The sequence below is a fragment of the Orycteropus afer genome, unplaced genomic scaffold (assembly GCF_000298275.1).
Source record: "Orycteropus afer afer isolate SDZICR_OR568_19922 unplaced genomic scaffold, OryAfe1.0 scaffold00039, whole genome shotgun sequence".
NCBI lineage: Eukaryota > Metazoa > Chordata > Mammalia > Tubulidentata > Orycteropodidae > Orycteropus > Orycteropus afer.
Genome location: NW_006921626.1, coordinates 8,074,530 through 8,091,060, shown reverse-complemented (window position 1 = coordinate 8,091,060; position 16,531 = coordinate 8,074,530). Strand labels below are relative to the sequence as shown.

Sequence of the window (16,531 nt, the reverse complement as noted above, 5' to 3'; positions counted from 1 at the left end):
AAGAAGGAGGGAATTGAGAAAAGAGTTTTTAGCAGCATGTTACTGCTAGAACTTAGCTTCTAGAGGCTACTCGTATTTACCTATTTTTGATTTAGGCTATATACCTCAACAAAAAGAAAACAAAAAGCCTCACCACTGAACCAATAAGCAGCACCATGATAAGTGGAGAAAATATTGAAGTTGCCAAGGATTTCATTGTACTTGGATTCACAATCAACACCCATGGAAGCAGCAGTCAAAAAAACCAAATAATGTATTGCATTGGGCAAATGTGCTGAAAAAGATCTCTTTAAAATGTTAAAAATAAAATGTGTCACTTTGAGAACTAAAGTGTGCCTGACCCAAGCCATGGTTTTTTCAATCTCCTTATCTGCATGTGAAAGCTGAAAAATGGAAAAGGAAGATCGAAGGAGAACTGACATGTTCAAACTGTGGTGTTGGTAAAGAATATTGAATATACAATAGACTACCAGAAGAATCTCTCTTGGAAGAAGTACAGCCAGAATACCCCTTCACATTCTTAATGAGGATGGTGAAACTTAATCTCAGAAACTATGGACTTGTTATTAGGAAGGACTAGTCCCTGGAGGAGGACATCATGCTTGGTAAAGTACATGGTCAACAAAAAAGAGGAAGCTTCTCAATGCATTGACATAGAGGCTATAATTAATGATGGATTTAAACATACCTACCATTGTGAAAATGGCTCAGGAATGGGCAATGTTTCCTTCTGTTATACATAGGAGCACTATGAGTCAGAGCTGACTAGATGGCACCTAACAAGAAGGTTTTTTTTTTCTTTAAACATTCATATGTTAAACCTATTTACAAAAAGGTAACTACAAATTACATAAACTGATACTTCCGCTTACAGATTGATTTAAATAATGATGTAGCAATGATCTTTTGTGGGAAGTGACTGTTGCCTCTAGAAGATGTTGGAGGCTGCTGTCTATGTGTTTGTCATGGATTGAATTATGTCCTCCACAAAATATATATCAACTTGGCTGGGCCGATTCTCAGTGGTTTGACAGTTATGTGATGATGTAATTTGGCATTTATGTAATGATGTAATCAGCCAACCAGCCATAAGGGGATTAGGGTGGGATGCAACACCCTCACTTAGGTCATAGCCCTGATCCAATATAAGGGGAGTTTCTCTACGGTGTGGCCTGCATTACCTTTTATTTGACAAGAAATGAAAGGAGAGAGAAGCTAGCAGAGAGGGAACTCAGTACCACAAGAAAGAAGAAAGAAAGAAGAGCTGGGAGCAGAGCACATGCTTTAGGCCCAAGGTCCCTACACTGAGAACCTCCTAGACCCAGGGGAGGACTGATGCCAAGACATGTGGAAATCCGTGCCCGTGGGCCTACAGATGTTGAAAGAGGACAAAGACATTACTCCAGAGCTGACACAGAAAGAAAGCTTTCCCCTAGAGCTGGTGCCCTGAATTCAGACTTCTAGCCTCCTAAACAGGAGCTCTGGTAGCATAGTGGCTAAAGCACTTGACTGCTAACCAGAAGGCTGGCGGTTCAAACCCACCAGCCACTCCTCGGAAGAAGGTTGGGCAATCCTACTTCCGTAGTGATATTGCCTCGGAAACCCAAGGAGGGGTCGCTATGAGTCGGGGCCGACTCGACAGCACATAACAACAACAACAACAGCCTCCTAAACTAAGAGAGAATAAATTTCTGTTTGTTACAGCCATCTACTTGTGGTATTTCTGTTATAGCCTCACTAGACAACTTCAGCAGAGATACACAATTTTTTCTAACATAAGGCTATAGACTTTCAGATTTTTGAAGAAAAGGAATATATCTTTAATCATTCCTTTGTTATATATTAAACATAATGCAAGTAATCATACTCTAAATAATAAGAATTATGTTGTCAAAAATGGGTATTCACTGTCAAATATTACTGCTATTCTACATCATGTGAGTTATATTTGCTGCCTTAGAGGGTGAAATGGGATCTTAGTTGCTTTTACAGAGCCAAGAAAAGAGAAAACAGAGCACTGTCCAATACAACTTTGGGCTATGATGGAAAAACTCTGGTGGCACAGTGGATAAGGCATTTGGCTGCTAACCAGAAGGTCAGCAGTTCAAACCCACCAGCTGCTGCATGGAAGGAAGATGGGGCAATCTACTTCCATAATGATTCACAGCCTCAGAAACCAAATGGGGGTTGCTATGAGTCACAATTGATTCTAAGGTAGTGAGTTTTTTTTTTTTTTTTTTGGTCATTCATCTGTGGCAATTAAGTATTTAAATTTAGGTGGTGTGCCTGAAGAACAGATTTTTTAAATTGTACTGAAACTTACTGAACAGTACAAGTCTAAAGAATGTAGTTTAACCTTTGCTTCTTGTAAAAAACACCCAATCACCATTTCTAGACAGGTAATGACTTATATCAAGAAATAAAGATGAATGATTATTTGGGCACTGACAACTTTTCAGTGACAAAAGAAGAAAAGGGGGAATGAATTTATAAAACTGTATGGTCTAGTTCCTTTTTGTATTAATGTATAAACCTGGCATACACCTCTGCCAAAGACCTGGAATTTAACTTCTGTGTGCCTGAGAATACAGCAGTTGTTTGGCAATCCATTTCTGGCCAGTCTATGAATCTTATCTGTCCCCATTACCTCCACATCTTTGAAGCCAGGGACCATGCTTACAGTGTTCACCTCAATCTCCAACACCTAACACTTAGTATGTACTCATTAAATACATGTTAAATAAATGAGTAACTAATCTTGACTTTCTCCATCCATTGCTTCACTATCTTAGAAAAGTATTAAGGCTGTTGAGTCTGGTGATTTGAACAAACCAGAGACTCTGGGATCTGTACCAATGCCCAGCTTCATGTCATGATGCTGATAAAGCATTCAGAGTGATTTTTGGTACAAATTTCCTGATTGAATAAAACAACAGAGCTGTGGTGGTACAGTGCTTCAGGTATCTGACTGCTAACCAGAAGGTTGGTGGTTCAAACCCACCAGCTGCTCTGCAGAAGAAAGATGAAGCAATCTACTTTTACAAAGATTTACTGCCTTGGAAACCCAGTGGGGGCCGCTATGAGTTGGAATCGACTCAATGGTAGTGGGTTAAGCAAAGGTGAAAGGGTGGATTATTGCTGGCCACGTGCAGCAATCTAAGGCACTTTTTGGAAGTGATGCTCAAAACGACAATTTTACCACTGGATGTTATGATTCAATATATGCATACAAATTAGATTTCATGTTCTTTTAACATAAAATAAGAATTCTCGTTTCTTACTTTTTAAGAAAGAAAGGTCCCTTCACAGAAAATAACTAATGTCCTAAGGGGAAACAAAAAGAAAACCTCTGAGAAAAGTGAGTCAGAAGTTGGAAAACTAATAAAGAGCTGAAGGAGAAAGGAAATATGGGTTACAAAAATTATACAGTCACCATGTATGGGGAGGCAGGGGCAATGTTTGGTTAACCTTTAAGGGGCTGAGCTAATGCTAGGGTTCTATGGTCCTCTCTGTGCCAAGCCTTTTTAACTCTATATAGCTAATTCCTCCAGTGTGCCACAGGAAACATTCAAAGTGACCATCTGTCTATGAAATCACCTTCAGAGAAATAAAAATGCATTTGGCAGGTACCCAAAAATATCACAGGTTCCCTACCATGATAATGAGTCTATGGCACTGCCAAGTATCATTTATGGAGCTCTCTGTTTCAATCAAGAACATTGCCTCGCAACACCAAATTAAAAGGCAAGTAGAGTTTGGATTAGAAATCTTGTATGCTATTTTTGGATTTAGAATTCCTTATTAATTGCACAATAATACCATTACTCTTCTACTTTAATATGGTAATAAGAAGATTTCAAATGAATAATTCAAAACTTGCTTCAACCAGCACACATGAAACGTGACTGGCTCCTGAGAGGCATTTTCCAGCTCTCTAAAGGATAAAGAGCAGTTCATTAACATGCAGTCTTTTAGACAACTGGACCAGGTTCAGGAAGGAGAATTAGGAAAAGCTATCTCACATTGCCATCCTAAATGACCTCTCTACTCCATCAATCCTGTTCTCTTTAACCCTTCCTTAAACATGCTTTTCTTTCCCTTACAGCCTTCCCCTCCACCTTCCATGTTCTGCCTCCTCCAGCTCCTTTATTAATTCCTAGACATCCTTCACCATCCTCTCAAGCTCTATCTTCTCAGCCAGACTATCGCTAACCTTGTTAACTAGCCTACAGGCATCATTCCTGCCTCTCAACTCCTAGAGTTCTTTAGTGTTTCTATTGCAGAGCTATCTGAACTTCCAAAATGAAATCTAGTCAAAAAATTTTAAAATACACTATATATATTTATAAACACACACATATATATGTATATCACATTTTTTTTAAGCTCTCTCTAGGTGATTCTGATCGCTACCTAGGTTTAAAACTTACCTGTATAGGCCTTGTCTCATTGTAAGGGGAGACGACTTCCTGCTTTTTTGAATTCTTTTGTTCTTAATTAATTATGTTAATTTATAGCTCAACATTGGGTATGAGGATAGGTATCTACAAACAAAAAGTCTGAAGTTCTAAAATAAAATCTATTTAAGCTACTTAATATTTGGTGATAAGTAGAATTAAAACAAGATAAATTAAATGTGATCCTTGCAATCATCTTAATGTTATCAATGAGGAGATTAAACTAAAAACTCAAAAAATATAATAAAATACCAACCATCTATAGTAGAGGTGCAAACAACAATGGCAATTGGAAGCATTCAGGATCTTCTATCTGTACACAATTCTACTGTAAGGTCATCAACCTTTAAACTGTCCTTTAAAGCAGTATGAACATCATACACTTCCACCAAATCATGAAGACATCTTAAACATTAATTGAGTAATACTTTATTAAGTAGCTGAAGTTATCAATAGAAAAAAAAAAAAACTTCAAAAAAGCAACACGCTGTAAATCGTAAAAGGAAACTGAAAAGGTTTAGAGAGTTAATATTCCTGGTAGAGGTCAGCCTCTAGAACTTCTGCTTCAATTAAGTTTCCTAAAAGTCTTGGGTAGAGTAACTAATAAAAGACAACAAAGCACATATGTTGCTGTTGTTGTTATGTGCCGTCAAGTCGGGCCCTACTCATAGTGATCCCTCCTTGGGTTTCCGAGGTGGTATCACTATGGAGTAGATTGCCCAACCTTCCTTCTGAGGAGTGGCTGGTGGGTTTTAACCACCAGCCTTCTGGTTAGCAGTCAAATGCCTTAGGCACTATGCTACCAGAGCTCCTAAAGCACATATAACATCCTCAAATTCAGAGTTTCTCAGTGAAGACATGCTGCTTAGGCTATCCCACTCTGTTCTCTTCTCCCTTACATAGTACCTATGTCTAAGTCCACATTTGCTTCTGTGGATATCTTACCTGGCTTGGGAGAAACACAGCACCTGGGTCTGTACCTTCACCATAGCATAATTCTGCAAATACGTACATGCTGGGCTTGAATATAAATGGCTCAGTATTTATTCTAAGATAGTATCTTAGAATTATTGCAATTGTCAATGCAATTGTCATATATTACCCAGCATCTTCATCAGGGTTGTATCCATTCACCATACTTATTCAATCTGTATGCTGTGCAAGTAATCTGAGAAGCTGGACTATATGAAAAAGAACGTGGCATCAGGATTGGACGAAGACTCATTAACAACCTGTGATATGCAAATGACACACCTTGCTTGCTAAAAGTGAAGAAGACTTGAAGCACTTACTGATGAAGATTAAAGACTATAGTCTGCAGTATGGATTACACCTCAACATAAAGAAAACAAAAATCCTCACAACTGAACCAATAAGCAGCATCATGATAAATGAAGAAAAGATTTCATATTACTTGGATCCACAATCAACACCAGTTGAAGCAGCAGTCAAGAAATCAGACACTGCGTTGCACTGGGCAAATCTGTTGTAAAAGACCTCTTTAAAGTGCTGAAGAGCAACGATCTCATTTTGAAGACTGAGGTGACCCTAACCCAAGGCACAGTATTTTCAATCGCCTCATATGCACGTGAAAGCTGGGCAATGAATAAGGAAGACTGAAGAAGAGTTGATGCTTTTGAGTTGTGGTGTTGATGAAGAATACCACAGACTGCCAGCAGAACAAACAGATCTATCCTGGAAGACGTGCACTCAGAATGCTCCTTGGAAGTGAAAATGGCCAGACTTCGTCTGACCTACTTTGGTCATGTTGTCAGAAGGGACCATTCCCTGGAGAAGGATGTCATGCTTTAGTGAAAAAGAGAAGATCCTCAATGAGACAGACTGACACAGTGGCTGCATTGATGGACTCAAGTATAGCAAGGATTGTGAGGATGGCACACAAGTAGACAGTGTTTTGTTCTGTTGTAGACAGAGTCACTGTGAGTTGGAGATGACAATGGCACCTAACAGCAAACAACAACACAGCATCCTCATTCTTTCAAGAAAGTTCAAGGGACTTCATTGCTGTCCATTGGAAGCTCAATGGAATAACCTCTGCTTAGTTAGTGCTTTTCCTGTCTTCCTTGCCTTAGTGAATGGATTTTCTCCCTTTCCCCCATATCCAATTATTTACCAAATCCAAAAGAGTCGACCTCCTAAATCTCTCTAGAATGAAATTATTTCTAAATCCTGGCTTAAGTCACCATCATCTCTCACCTGATTAAGCAATAAGCCTTCTAATGGTCTTCCTGTCTACAACAGTCTTGAACCAGTTCAATCTACTTTTCACAATGCTGATGATGGATCTTTCTAAAAGACTGTGCTATTTTTTACCTTAAAAATCTATAGTAGCTCCCCATTGCCCTAGAGATCTCTAGTTTATAATGTCTCTCTGGATCTGGTATTTCTTCTTCGCTATTACTTTCTCAGGAACTCTGGTAGTGCAGCGGCTAAGCCATTTGGCTGCTAACCAAAAGGTCAGTGATTTGAACCCGCCAAGCCTTCCACTACTCCATAGGAGGAAGATGTGGCAATCTGCTGCTGTACAGATTTGCAGCCTTGGAAACCCTATGGAGCAATTCTACTCTGCCCTATGGGCTTGCTATGAATTGGAATCAGCTTGGTAGCAGCAGGTTTAGTTTTTTTTGTTTACTCCTCCTCCTCCTCCAGGGTCTAGTCATCTTAACTATGCTGGAACTGGGCTTATACTACCTTCCAAGCATTTGTACAAACTGTTCCACTGTCTGCAAGATATCCCCTTCTCCAGTCTCTCTCCATCTGTATCTTCTATTCATCTTCAGCCCTCCATGTTCACTCTTGGTAGCCCTTATCATAGTACTGTAGCTGCCTATTTGCCTTCAGGGCTCCCTTCCTACTAGCTTACAGCTTTATGGAGATGAGAAAAGTGTCTTATCCTGTTTAGAATTAAATCTTCAGTGTCTGGCACATATAGATATTTGGTAAATACTGCTGATTAAATAAATATTATAGAAAATTGGAAAGTAATTCTTGAGGTGCACATTTCATAATAAAGCATGTGATATATACAACTGGCCACATATTATTCCTTTGTAGGCATCTTTAAAAGGTATTATTATTGAGATAAAATTATAGAATATGAAAAATTTCTCTCACAATGTTCCATATTTTTCTACAACTTTTCTTGATGGATAAATATGGCATTCTATTAGTTTGTCTTTTAGTAACATTCTATTTAAAGTTATATATAAGCTCTCATTCCTTTAAACTAAAGTCATTGATAAATGCTAAGTCAAAGTCCTAAATATCTTTATACAACCTATCATGTTGAAATAATTGGTTACATGTCCGTAGTTTTAATATTTGTGAAGCTTCGTTAAAGAGACATTAGCTTCAAAATGGAAAATCTATCCATCTTAACTCATATTATGCAATCACATAATTTATGATTCAAAAACATCTATCTTTATGATCATATAATTTAAAATCAGCCTTTTAATAGACCAACCACTAAGAAATGGCTTTCATGAAATTTTTTTTTTACCATAATTCTATAAAAGGCTCTCAAATCCTGTATGGAAAGAGCTTTCTACAACTGTAAAAACATGCTGCAGAGGAATTCATATTCTAGATCTCTCTAAAAGAATAAAACCAGATAATCTCTACAACATCTAAAACCTGATAAAGGTGAAAAGTATTTATCACTTTTGTTACTTTCTAGACATGAATCTTTAATTAAAAGTGAATTTGCTAACTTGTACACCAATGTTCACTGCAGCACTGTTCACAATAGCCAAAAGATGGAAACAACCTAAATGTCCATCAACAGATAAGTGATAAACAAAATGGGGTACATAAGTACAATGGAATATTACTCAGTCATAAAGAGAAATGAAGTCCTGACACATACTAGAACATGGATGAATCTGGAAACCATCATGCCCAGTGAAATAAATCAGTCACAAAATGATAAATAATGTATAATCCCACTTAGAAAAAAATAGGAAAAGTATGTTGTTGTTGTTGTTGTTATATGCCGTAGAGTCAGCCCCGACTCAGAGCGACCCCTCCTTGGGTTTCCGAGGCAGTATCACAACAGAAGTAGGATTGCCCAACCTTCCTTCCGAGGAGTGGCTGGTGGGTTTGAACCGCTAGCCTTCTGGTTAGCAGTCAAGTGCCTTAGGCACTATGCTACCAGAGCTCCTAGGAAAAGTATAAAGACCAAAATTTATTAGTGGTTGCCAAGGGTGGGAGGGAGCTGAAAAGGAGGAGTTGCTTAGGGTGTACTGAGTTTCTGTTAATGGTGGAATAATTGGAAACACAGAGTGGTGATGTTTGCACAACACAATGAACATAACCAATGTCACTGAACTGTACATGTAAAAATATTGAAGAGTAAATGTTTTGTTATATATACTTTTATCACAACAATATAATTTTTAATAGTGAATTTATTACATGCACATATGGAATACTACTCAGCAACAAAAAGAAAAACTAATACATAAAATAATTAGATGAATCTCAAAAAACATTATGCTGGGTGAAAACTGTCAGACACAGAGTATATATTTGATTTATATGAAGTTCTAGAGCAGGCAAAACAAATCTATGACGCACTCAGAACAATGATTGCTTCTGGTGAGGAAAGAGGAAGTGAATGAGAAGGGGCATGAAAGAATTTTCTGGGATGATAGAAATGTTCTATATTATGACAAAAAAACAAAACCAAACTCACTGCCATTGAATCGGATCCGAGTTCGTTCCTACAATTAGTGACTCCTCCATGGGCTTCTGAGGCAATATCACTACAGAAGTAGATTGCCACATCTTCCTTCCAAGGAATGGCTGGTGGGTTTGAACCTCCAGCCTTCTGGTTAGCAGTCAAACGCCTTAGGCACTACACCACTAGAGATTTTAATTGTACAGTTTTATTAGTTTTAACAAATGCATACACAGGATAAAGGGCAAAACGAAGGACCACACTGTACACTTAAGATCTGTGCATCTCTGTATATAAATTATACCTCAACTTTAAAAAGAGAATGCTTTCTTCTAGCTCATTTAAAAAAAAAAATTACCTAAAAAAGTAAAATAATACTTGGTCTCTACAAAGAACTTAGTATTTTGTGAAACGTATTATCATTGCTTATGTGTGGTGCATGCCACTTAACTTAACCGTGGGAAAAATATCTGAAAATCACATAGAGCAAATATGGCCTGCAGTGGGGGTGAAGACTGACAATGATGTGGGTTTTTCTAGTAGTTTTCCATCTACCATATCTGAAAATTTCCAGGTTTCATCTGTTATGAAAGGAATAGTTGCTATGTTTCATCTCAATATATTACATAGTCACCCAAATCACATGAATAGAAATTATAAGCCATACGGAAGCATAAAGAAGCAACTGGTTTTACATTTCTTTTCCATAAAGGTTGATCACTAGGAATAGCAAATAAAGGACTCCTGTTTAGCAGTCTCATTACAAATACATCTCCCATGTGTAATAAAAGAAACTGCTAACAATAAAATCTTTTAATGAACTTCACAACTCAAGTTCTAGGAGGGACCCCTTACCAGCATGTAGAGATGGAAAAGAAAAGGAAGGGCATTATTGACTAAGAAGTCAGTGGATAAAACAGATAAAATGTTATTTCATTTGCATTTTAATAGGCTTCCCACAATCTCTCAAGTTATTCATTTTCATTGGCTTTCTTTCCTTGGCACATTTCTCTCCACCTTTTGAGGAAATGAACACAAGCAATCACATTCATTAGTTGAATGTGGTATTAGTTGAATCCCAAAGGTCAGTAAAACTTCCAGACCACTCACCTTATGTTGGCTATGTGCTGTTGCACAGGTTGATGCTGAAAATGGTCAGGCCACGGATGATGCAGGCAGAAGGATGGAGGGGGCTGAAGACAGCACGAAGTCTGATAAACAGGTGAATGGTTTGGACAAAGAGATGCAGAGTACTCTGAGTGTGGCTGCATGCAACACGAGGCCAAAGCAGAGGGTGCTGCAGGGCCAGCCTCCGAATGGCACTCTTGGTGACTATTATGGCTAGTCAGAGGGTGATGGTATGGACAAGGATGGCAGCATTGGGATAACATCTGAGGCGTTCTTTGGTTGTCTAGAGGCAGAAAGGATGATTTAACTGTGCCATTAACTTGTAGGCATCCATTTGGACTCACTTTTGTTCTTGGTGCTTCTTTGGGTGCGAGCTGCTGGGCTGTAAGGTCTCCATCACAGGGGGTGAGGGGACTAGGGTTGGTAGCACTGGTTGTGATGCTGCCATTGCTCAGAACCACAAAATCAGTGTTTCCATCACACATAGCCATGCTCCAAAGTTTTGACCCTAAGAAACGAAATGATGCAAAATCATCCAGTTATGGTCAGGCAGGCAAACATGTAGAAAGCACAGGTAAGATATTTTAAAACAACTCTTGGAGAGTTCTTGGAGGAGCTGTGAGAGTGCAGTGGAAACCCAGCAGCATCTGCAACAGACCCAGCCAACACGTAAGCTCTCCTGTTCTTTCCTCCCAGGTAATTCATGACTCGACAGCCCTCTCTTGTCCCCATTAATCATTTTTCCCTCCTCCACCTCTACACTTTAGTGCCTTTTTCCCCTCCTTATTCCAGATATGCAAATGTTGCTGCTGGTGTTGGGTGCCACTGAGTCAATTCTGATGGTAGCAGCCCCATGCCACAGAGTAGAACTGCCTCATAGGGTTTTCTTGGTTGTAATCTTTATAGAAGCAGATCGCCACATCTTTTCCTGTGGAGCTGCTGGATGGGTTTGAACCACCCACTGGGTGGGTTTGAACCAACAACCTTTCAGTTAGCAGTTGAACACTTAACCAATATATGCCACCAGGGCTCCTTAGATGTGCAAGAATCAGTTACAAATTAGAACATTTTGGAATGGGGGGGATAAAGGTCACTAATATCAATCATCTTTTGACTTTTTAACAGTATCATGCTTGAGTTGTTCAGATTTAGATGTAAAGGGCAAAATGAAGGACCATTCTGAGGGTAATCAGCTGTATGGGTTAAAATAATTCTAATAAGCTTAATAATGTCTTGTGTCTTAGAAAAACCATGCTCTGTTGGGGCCTTGGTTCCTACAATCATGTAGCAATGTCATGAGGGTGGATGGGTGAGAAAACAGGATTCTTCTTCTAAGTCACTCAACTCTAGAACATGAATAACCAAAAGAAAATTAAAACTAATCAGGTTAGCTAAGAATCATGGCAATTAAATATGAGATGTAATAGTTTTGTCCTCTAAACCAATGAATAAAATGCCTAGAAAAATAATGAATAAACATGCCACCTAAGTTGACTATGAATTTATTAATTTTTTTTCTATGTTAGCTATCTCAGGTAACATTTCTTACACCTGAGGAAGAAAAAAAAATACTGTGGGTCGGATTTACTTTAAATAATTTTTTTTTTTTCTTTCACTAAAGGGTCTTAAGCTCCAATCTCATAGCGATCCCTCCTTGGGTTTCTGAGGCAATATCACTACGGAAGTAGATTGCCCAACCCTCCTTCCAAGGAATGGCTGGTGGGTTTGAACTGCCAGCCTTCTGGTTAGCAGTCAAATGCCTTAGGTACTATGCCACCAGAGCTCCTAAAGGTAAACCTAACATGCTCAAATTACTGGTGGCATGGTTCTGTCCAGCCGACAGACAAAAGCAAAATCTGACAATCTCCCTCTTCTTCCCTTACCCACTACCCCCTGGGCAACATACACACAAAATCCAGGAGTTTACAGTAAGAAAAACAGGCCATCAAATCCCATCAGTCTATTTAATCTATACATGAACTCCAACAAAGAAAAATGAAAAACATAATTTGGCTCACTAACCCTTCTAGCATGGCATTCTAGAATAAGCTTCTGGAGAATCTCTTCCCAGTCTCTCCCCACCTCTTTAAAAAAAAAAAAAACCTCACTGCCATTGAGTCAATTTGACTTACAGCAATTCCTTCTTGGGTTTCCCAGGTGGTACTCCCTACCTCTCGTAGCCTGAAAAGATCATCTCTTTTCAATGTGAGTACATGGCAATCTGACACAGTAAACCTGGATCACCCATAGGGAAGAGGCCTGTGCACATTTTCATCCTATATGTAAATTACTCAACAGGGACATTTCTGAGAACATGCCAATAGAATGCATAGTTTCAATCTAAACACTCACACTCAGAAGATATTCATTGCATTAGGATGCAAAGTTAGCATTATTAATTTATTATCCTTTCTGATAAAATTCCTCAGACACACACAAATTCAGTGATACAGATATCAACACTATAAGAAATGAAGAATTCAAATTACTGTGGACATTAAAGTTTCCTTACAAATGAAGAAACATTTAAAAGCTTAAAACGTAAATAAAATCAAGTACATATTACTTCTGTCATCAATCTTCAGCATGACTTTTCAAAGTGGCCCACCAATCCCAAACTTCTTTTTATAATGATTGTGGAGAGAAATTTTGACTTGTTGTACTATAAAAACAGTTGTTCTCTCCATTAAATCACTCTTAGGTGTAAATACTCAGAATAAAGGGTTCAGATAATATACTCAACACAAAGCAATAGTAGTCAAATGTATTATCTAACTAGTGGGAAGGCAGGACAAGTATAATGGAAAGGCTTTAATTTGGCCCAGAAGGCACAAACTCTAATCCTTCTTCCACCATTTCCTTAATGTACTATGTCAATAAGATCTTCTCACTGAATCCTCTATTTACCAAAGAATATATTCTCTTTTGTTGTTATAAAAAGTGAAAGCTGTATGCAAATGCTTTACACACACACACACACACACATATACACACACACCCCATGTATGTTGTACGTATTATATATATATACATTATATGTGTGCATTATGTGTGTGCTTGTTTATTTATTTACTAAAGGACATTTAAAGAAGCCCTAAACTTTCTTTAAAATTAACTGAAACATGAGATGCTTATCTGTATGCTTAAGTGTAAGACAGTCTAATAATACAGGAAGCAATCACTAGATGAGATAAAGGCAGTTATATTCCAGAATTAGAAACTCTCATTGTATAAATACTCAACACACACAAATCACTAGGTACTCACACTTTCTCTAACCTCCACCTGCAACCCATGCTCCCACCTTTTCTCTCCAGACCCCAGCTAGGCCATCCTAACTAATGGGATCTGTTGGCTGAATGCGAAAATCAACATCTTCCTCTGATCCCCTCCTTTCCTTTCCATCAGGAGGATGGAAATAGGGAATATTTATTTTCTGTTTTGTTGGCTTGTTTTTTACCATTTCAGGTTGGTTAACACTGTCTAAAATAATGTATTTTTAAAAAATTATTTAATACAATCTTACTGTAATCATAGCCATAGGGTGAGTTATGCTTGTGAGAAGTGTCTGACCACAAAAAAAAAAAAAAACTTAACAAACTTGTGCATGTCTTATTTGTACTATGTAGAAAAAAAAAAAAAAAAAAAAAAAAAACCCTGCAGGTTTTAAGGTGAAACTCAACTTCAAACAGAGAGCCTTCAATCTCTAACAGCCATGAAAATGTCCCTAAATGCTCCCCTTATACTCTCCACAATTTTCATGTTTCACTATCTTCTAATTAAATCTGCTTTTCCTCAGGAGAAATACATTTTATTTTATTTTTTCTTTGTAACCAGAATTATAACTATCATTCTCTTTCATTCTTATTGCAAATGTATCATTTCTTAGTTAAATAAGAGTTAAACAGATTTTTGTAGGCCAGTGGAGGGACCTAATCACCCTTTATAATTTTTTTTTCCCCACTGTGGTAAAATGAAGTTCAAGTGCCAAATAAGTGACTTACAAATGAATTTTTGGAACATAATCTGTTTGTACCTTAGGGACTTCTTCTAATGAAGTAGAAACTTGTGGATAATAAAGAATAATTTGAACTCTGACTTTGGCTTATATTTGAAGCCAGTCTCATGAGCTTTCTATAATTTGGTTTCTTTAAAAATAAAACGGGAACAATCAAATGGACTTAATGAACAAGTAAAAATGATAAAAAGCAAATATGGAAAAAAATGTTTTAAGAAATGTTTATGGATATTGTTAAGGGGATATATTTATGGAGGGGTTCAGGTGATTAGAGCAGCAAAGTTTCAATCTGAAGTAAGGAATTAATCCTAGGGCCCATACAGAAAAAGATCTTATTTCTTCAGAACTGAGATAAATGAGGGGGAAAAAAAATCAGTCTGAGTGTAGGCTGAGGAGAACAACAGGAAAAGAGAAGAGACAGAGGAAGAATCAACACACTCAGATGAAATAGGGAGCTCCTGAAAGAAAATGCTAATAGCACTTGTGCCAAGCTGTTGTGATAAATGGAATGCTATGCAATTTTAAATGCAACGGTAACCGTAACACACTGCGTGGAGTTGGATCCCACTCATAGCAACCCTTCCTTAGGTTTCCGAGGTGGTATCACTACGGAAGTAGATTGTCCAACCTTCCTTACGAGGAGCGGCTGGTGGGTTTGCACCACCAGCCTTCTGGTTAGCAGTCAAATGCCTTAGGTACTATGCCACCAGAGCTCCCAGTATTTATGGTAGAAGTTTAAAATAAGTTTGGGTTGAATGCAATGAACAGCTTTGAAAGATAGCTATGTTTAAATCACCTGTTTTCCCCAGGGCCATAACACACAAAGCCTGCAAAAAGAAATCTATGAGGCACTGGTTTGAGGTGACAGTGGCCCCATAGCCAAAATACTTTTGTATTTCCTGCTGTTCATCAATATAATATACCATTATCCACACACTCCAAGCCACTAATGTCTTATCTCCCATTTGACCTTTTTGGTTAGCATTTTTATGCCCTGCATGCTTTTGCAATTTTGGGCTCAAGTACTCAGGACCATTTTGATAAAATTTTAAAATTTACATTTGTTTGTTTGTTTGAGTCTCAGTTCTTCACACATATAAGTCAGGATCATTATCACTTCCCATCTTACAGGATTACTATGAGAATGTAAACATGTTTTGAAAGTCATAAAAGGCTATGTATTTATAATGTGAAGAATTATCATTACTGCTTGATTAAGTAAGAATATAAACCAGATATAGAATAATGTTTCTTAGTTTTAAAGCAAAATTATGCTTTAAAATGGTAACTGAGATATCTGTAGGCTAGAAAAAATGGCAATGGATAAGTCTGTGTTTGGAAAGTTGACTCTATTAGTTACTAATTTGAGAACCTGGGCCAAGTTCTTCTTACTCTATGTCTTACTCTAAGTTTTGGTTTCCTGTCTAAGTTAATTTTGTTTGAATTGAAAATTTGTGCACTCTTCTAAGAGAGTAACATGTCATTTCATGGCAAAATTTAAAGCGCCCTTATCCTTTGACCCACAATTCTGCTTCCAGAAATCCATCTTTTGCATATCCTTGTACAATGTGTCAAGATATATTTATGCATAAGAACGCTGACTGTGGCATTGGTTGTAACAGTGCAAACTGGAAAAAAATCTCAATTATTATAAACACAAAAACAAAAATAAAAAAAATCACTGCCATCGAGTCATTTTTGACTCACAGCGACCCCCACTGTGTTTCCAAGGTTGTAAATCTTTACAGAAGTAGATGGTCCCATCTTCCTTCCGTGGAGCAGCTGGTGGGTTTGAACCAGTCAGCAGCCAAGTGCCTTATTCACTACACCACCAGAGCTCCTTAATTATTATCAATAGGAGACTTAAAAATTCTGTATTATCAATGCACTGGGTATTCTGCACAAAACAAAAGGATGAGTTAGATCTGGATGTATTGCTATGGAAAGGACTAGTACATCATTATGTGCACATAAAACCTAGCTGAATGGCTTTTACAGTATGAATCTACTTGATTAAAAAAAAAAAGAGAGACAGACAAGGACGGATATACATACATGGTTATGTATCTACCTAGATAACTTCTAGAAGGACATAAGAAAACTCTTTGTGCTGGAGAGTTGGACTGGGCTACTTGAAGGGGTGAAGAAGGATACTTACACATTTTACTTTCTGTACTGCTTGTACCTTTCACTATCAATGTCTTTTGGTAATAATGAAATATTAAT

At 37.7% G+C, this 16,531-nt stretch overlaps 1 protein-coding gene across 1 annotated transcript in view; it reads right to left on the bottom strand.

Moving 5' to 3' along the window:
- Positions 1–10,778, bottom strand: part of DISP1 (dispatched RND transporter family member 1) — an 80,920-nt gene extending 70,142 nt beyond the window's left edge. Inside the window, exon 1 of the mRNA XM_007936954.2 lies at positions 10,270–10,778. Coding sequence (XP_007935145.1) covers positions 10,270–10,778 — 509 coding nt within the window. The remainder of the gene's footprint in view (positions 1–10,269) is intronic.
- Positions 10,779–16,531: the final 5,753 nt, after the last annotated feature.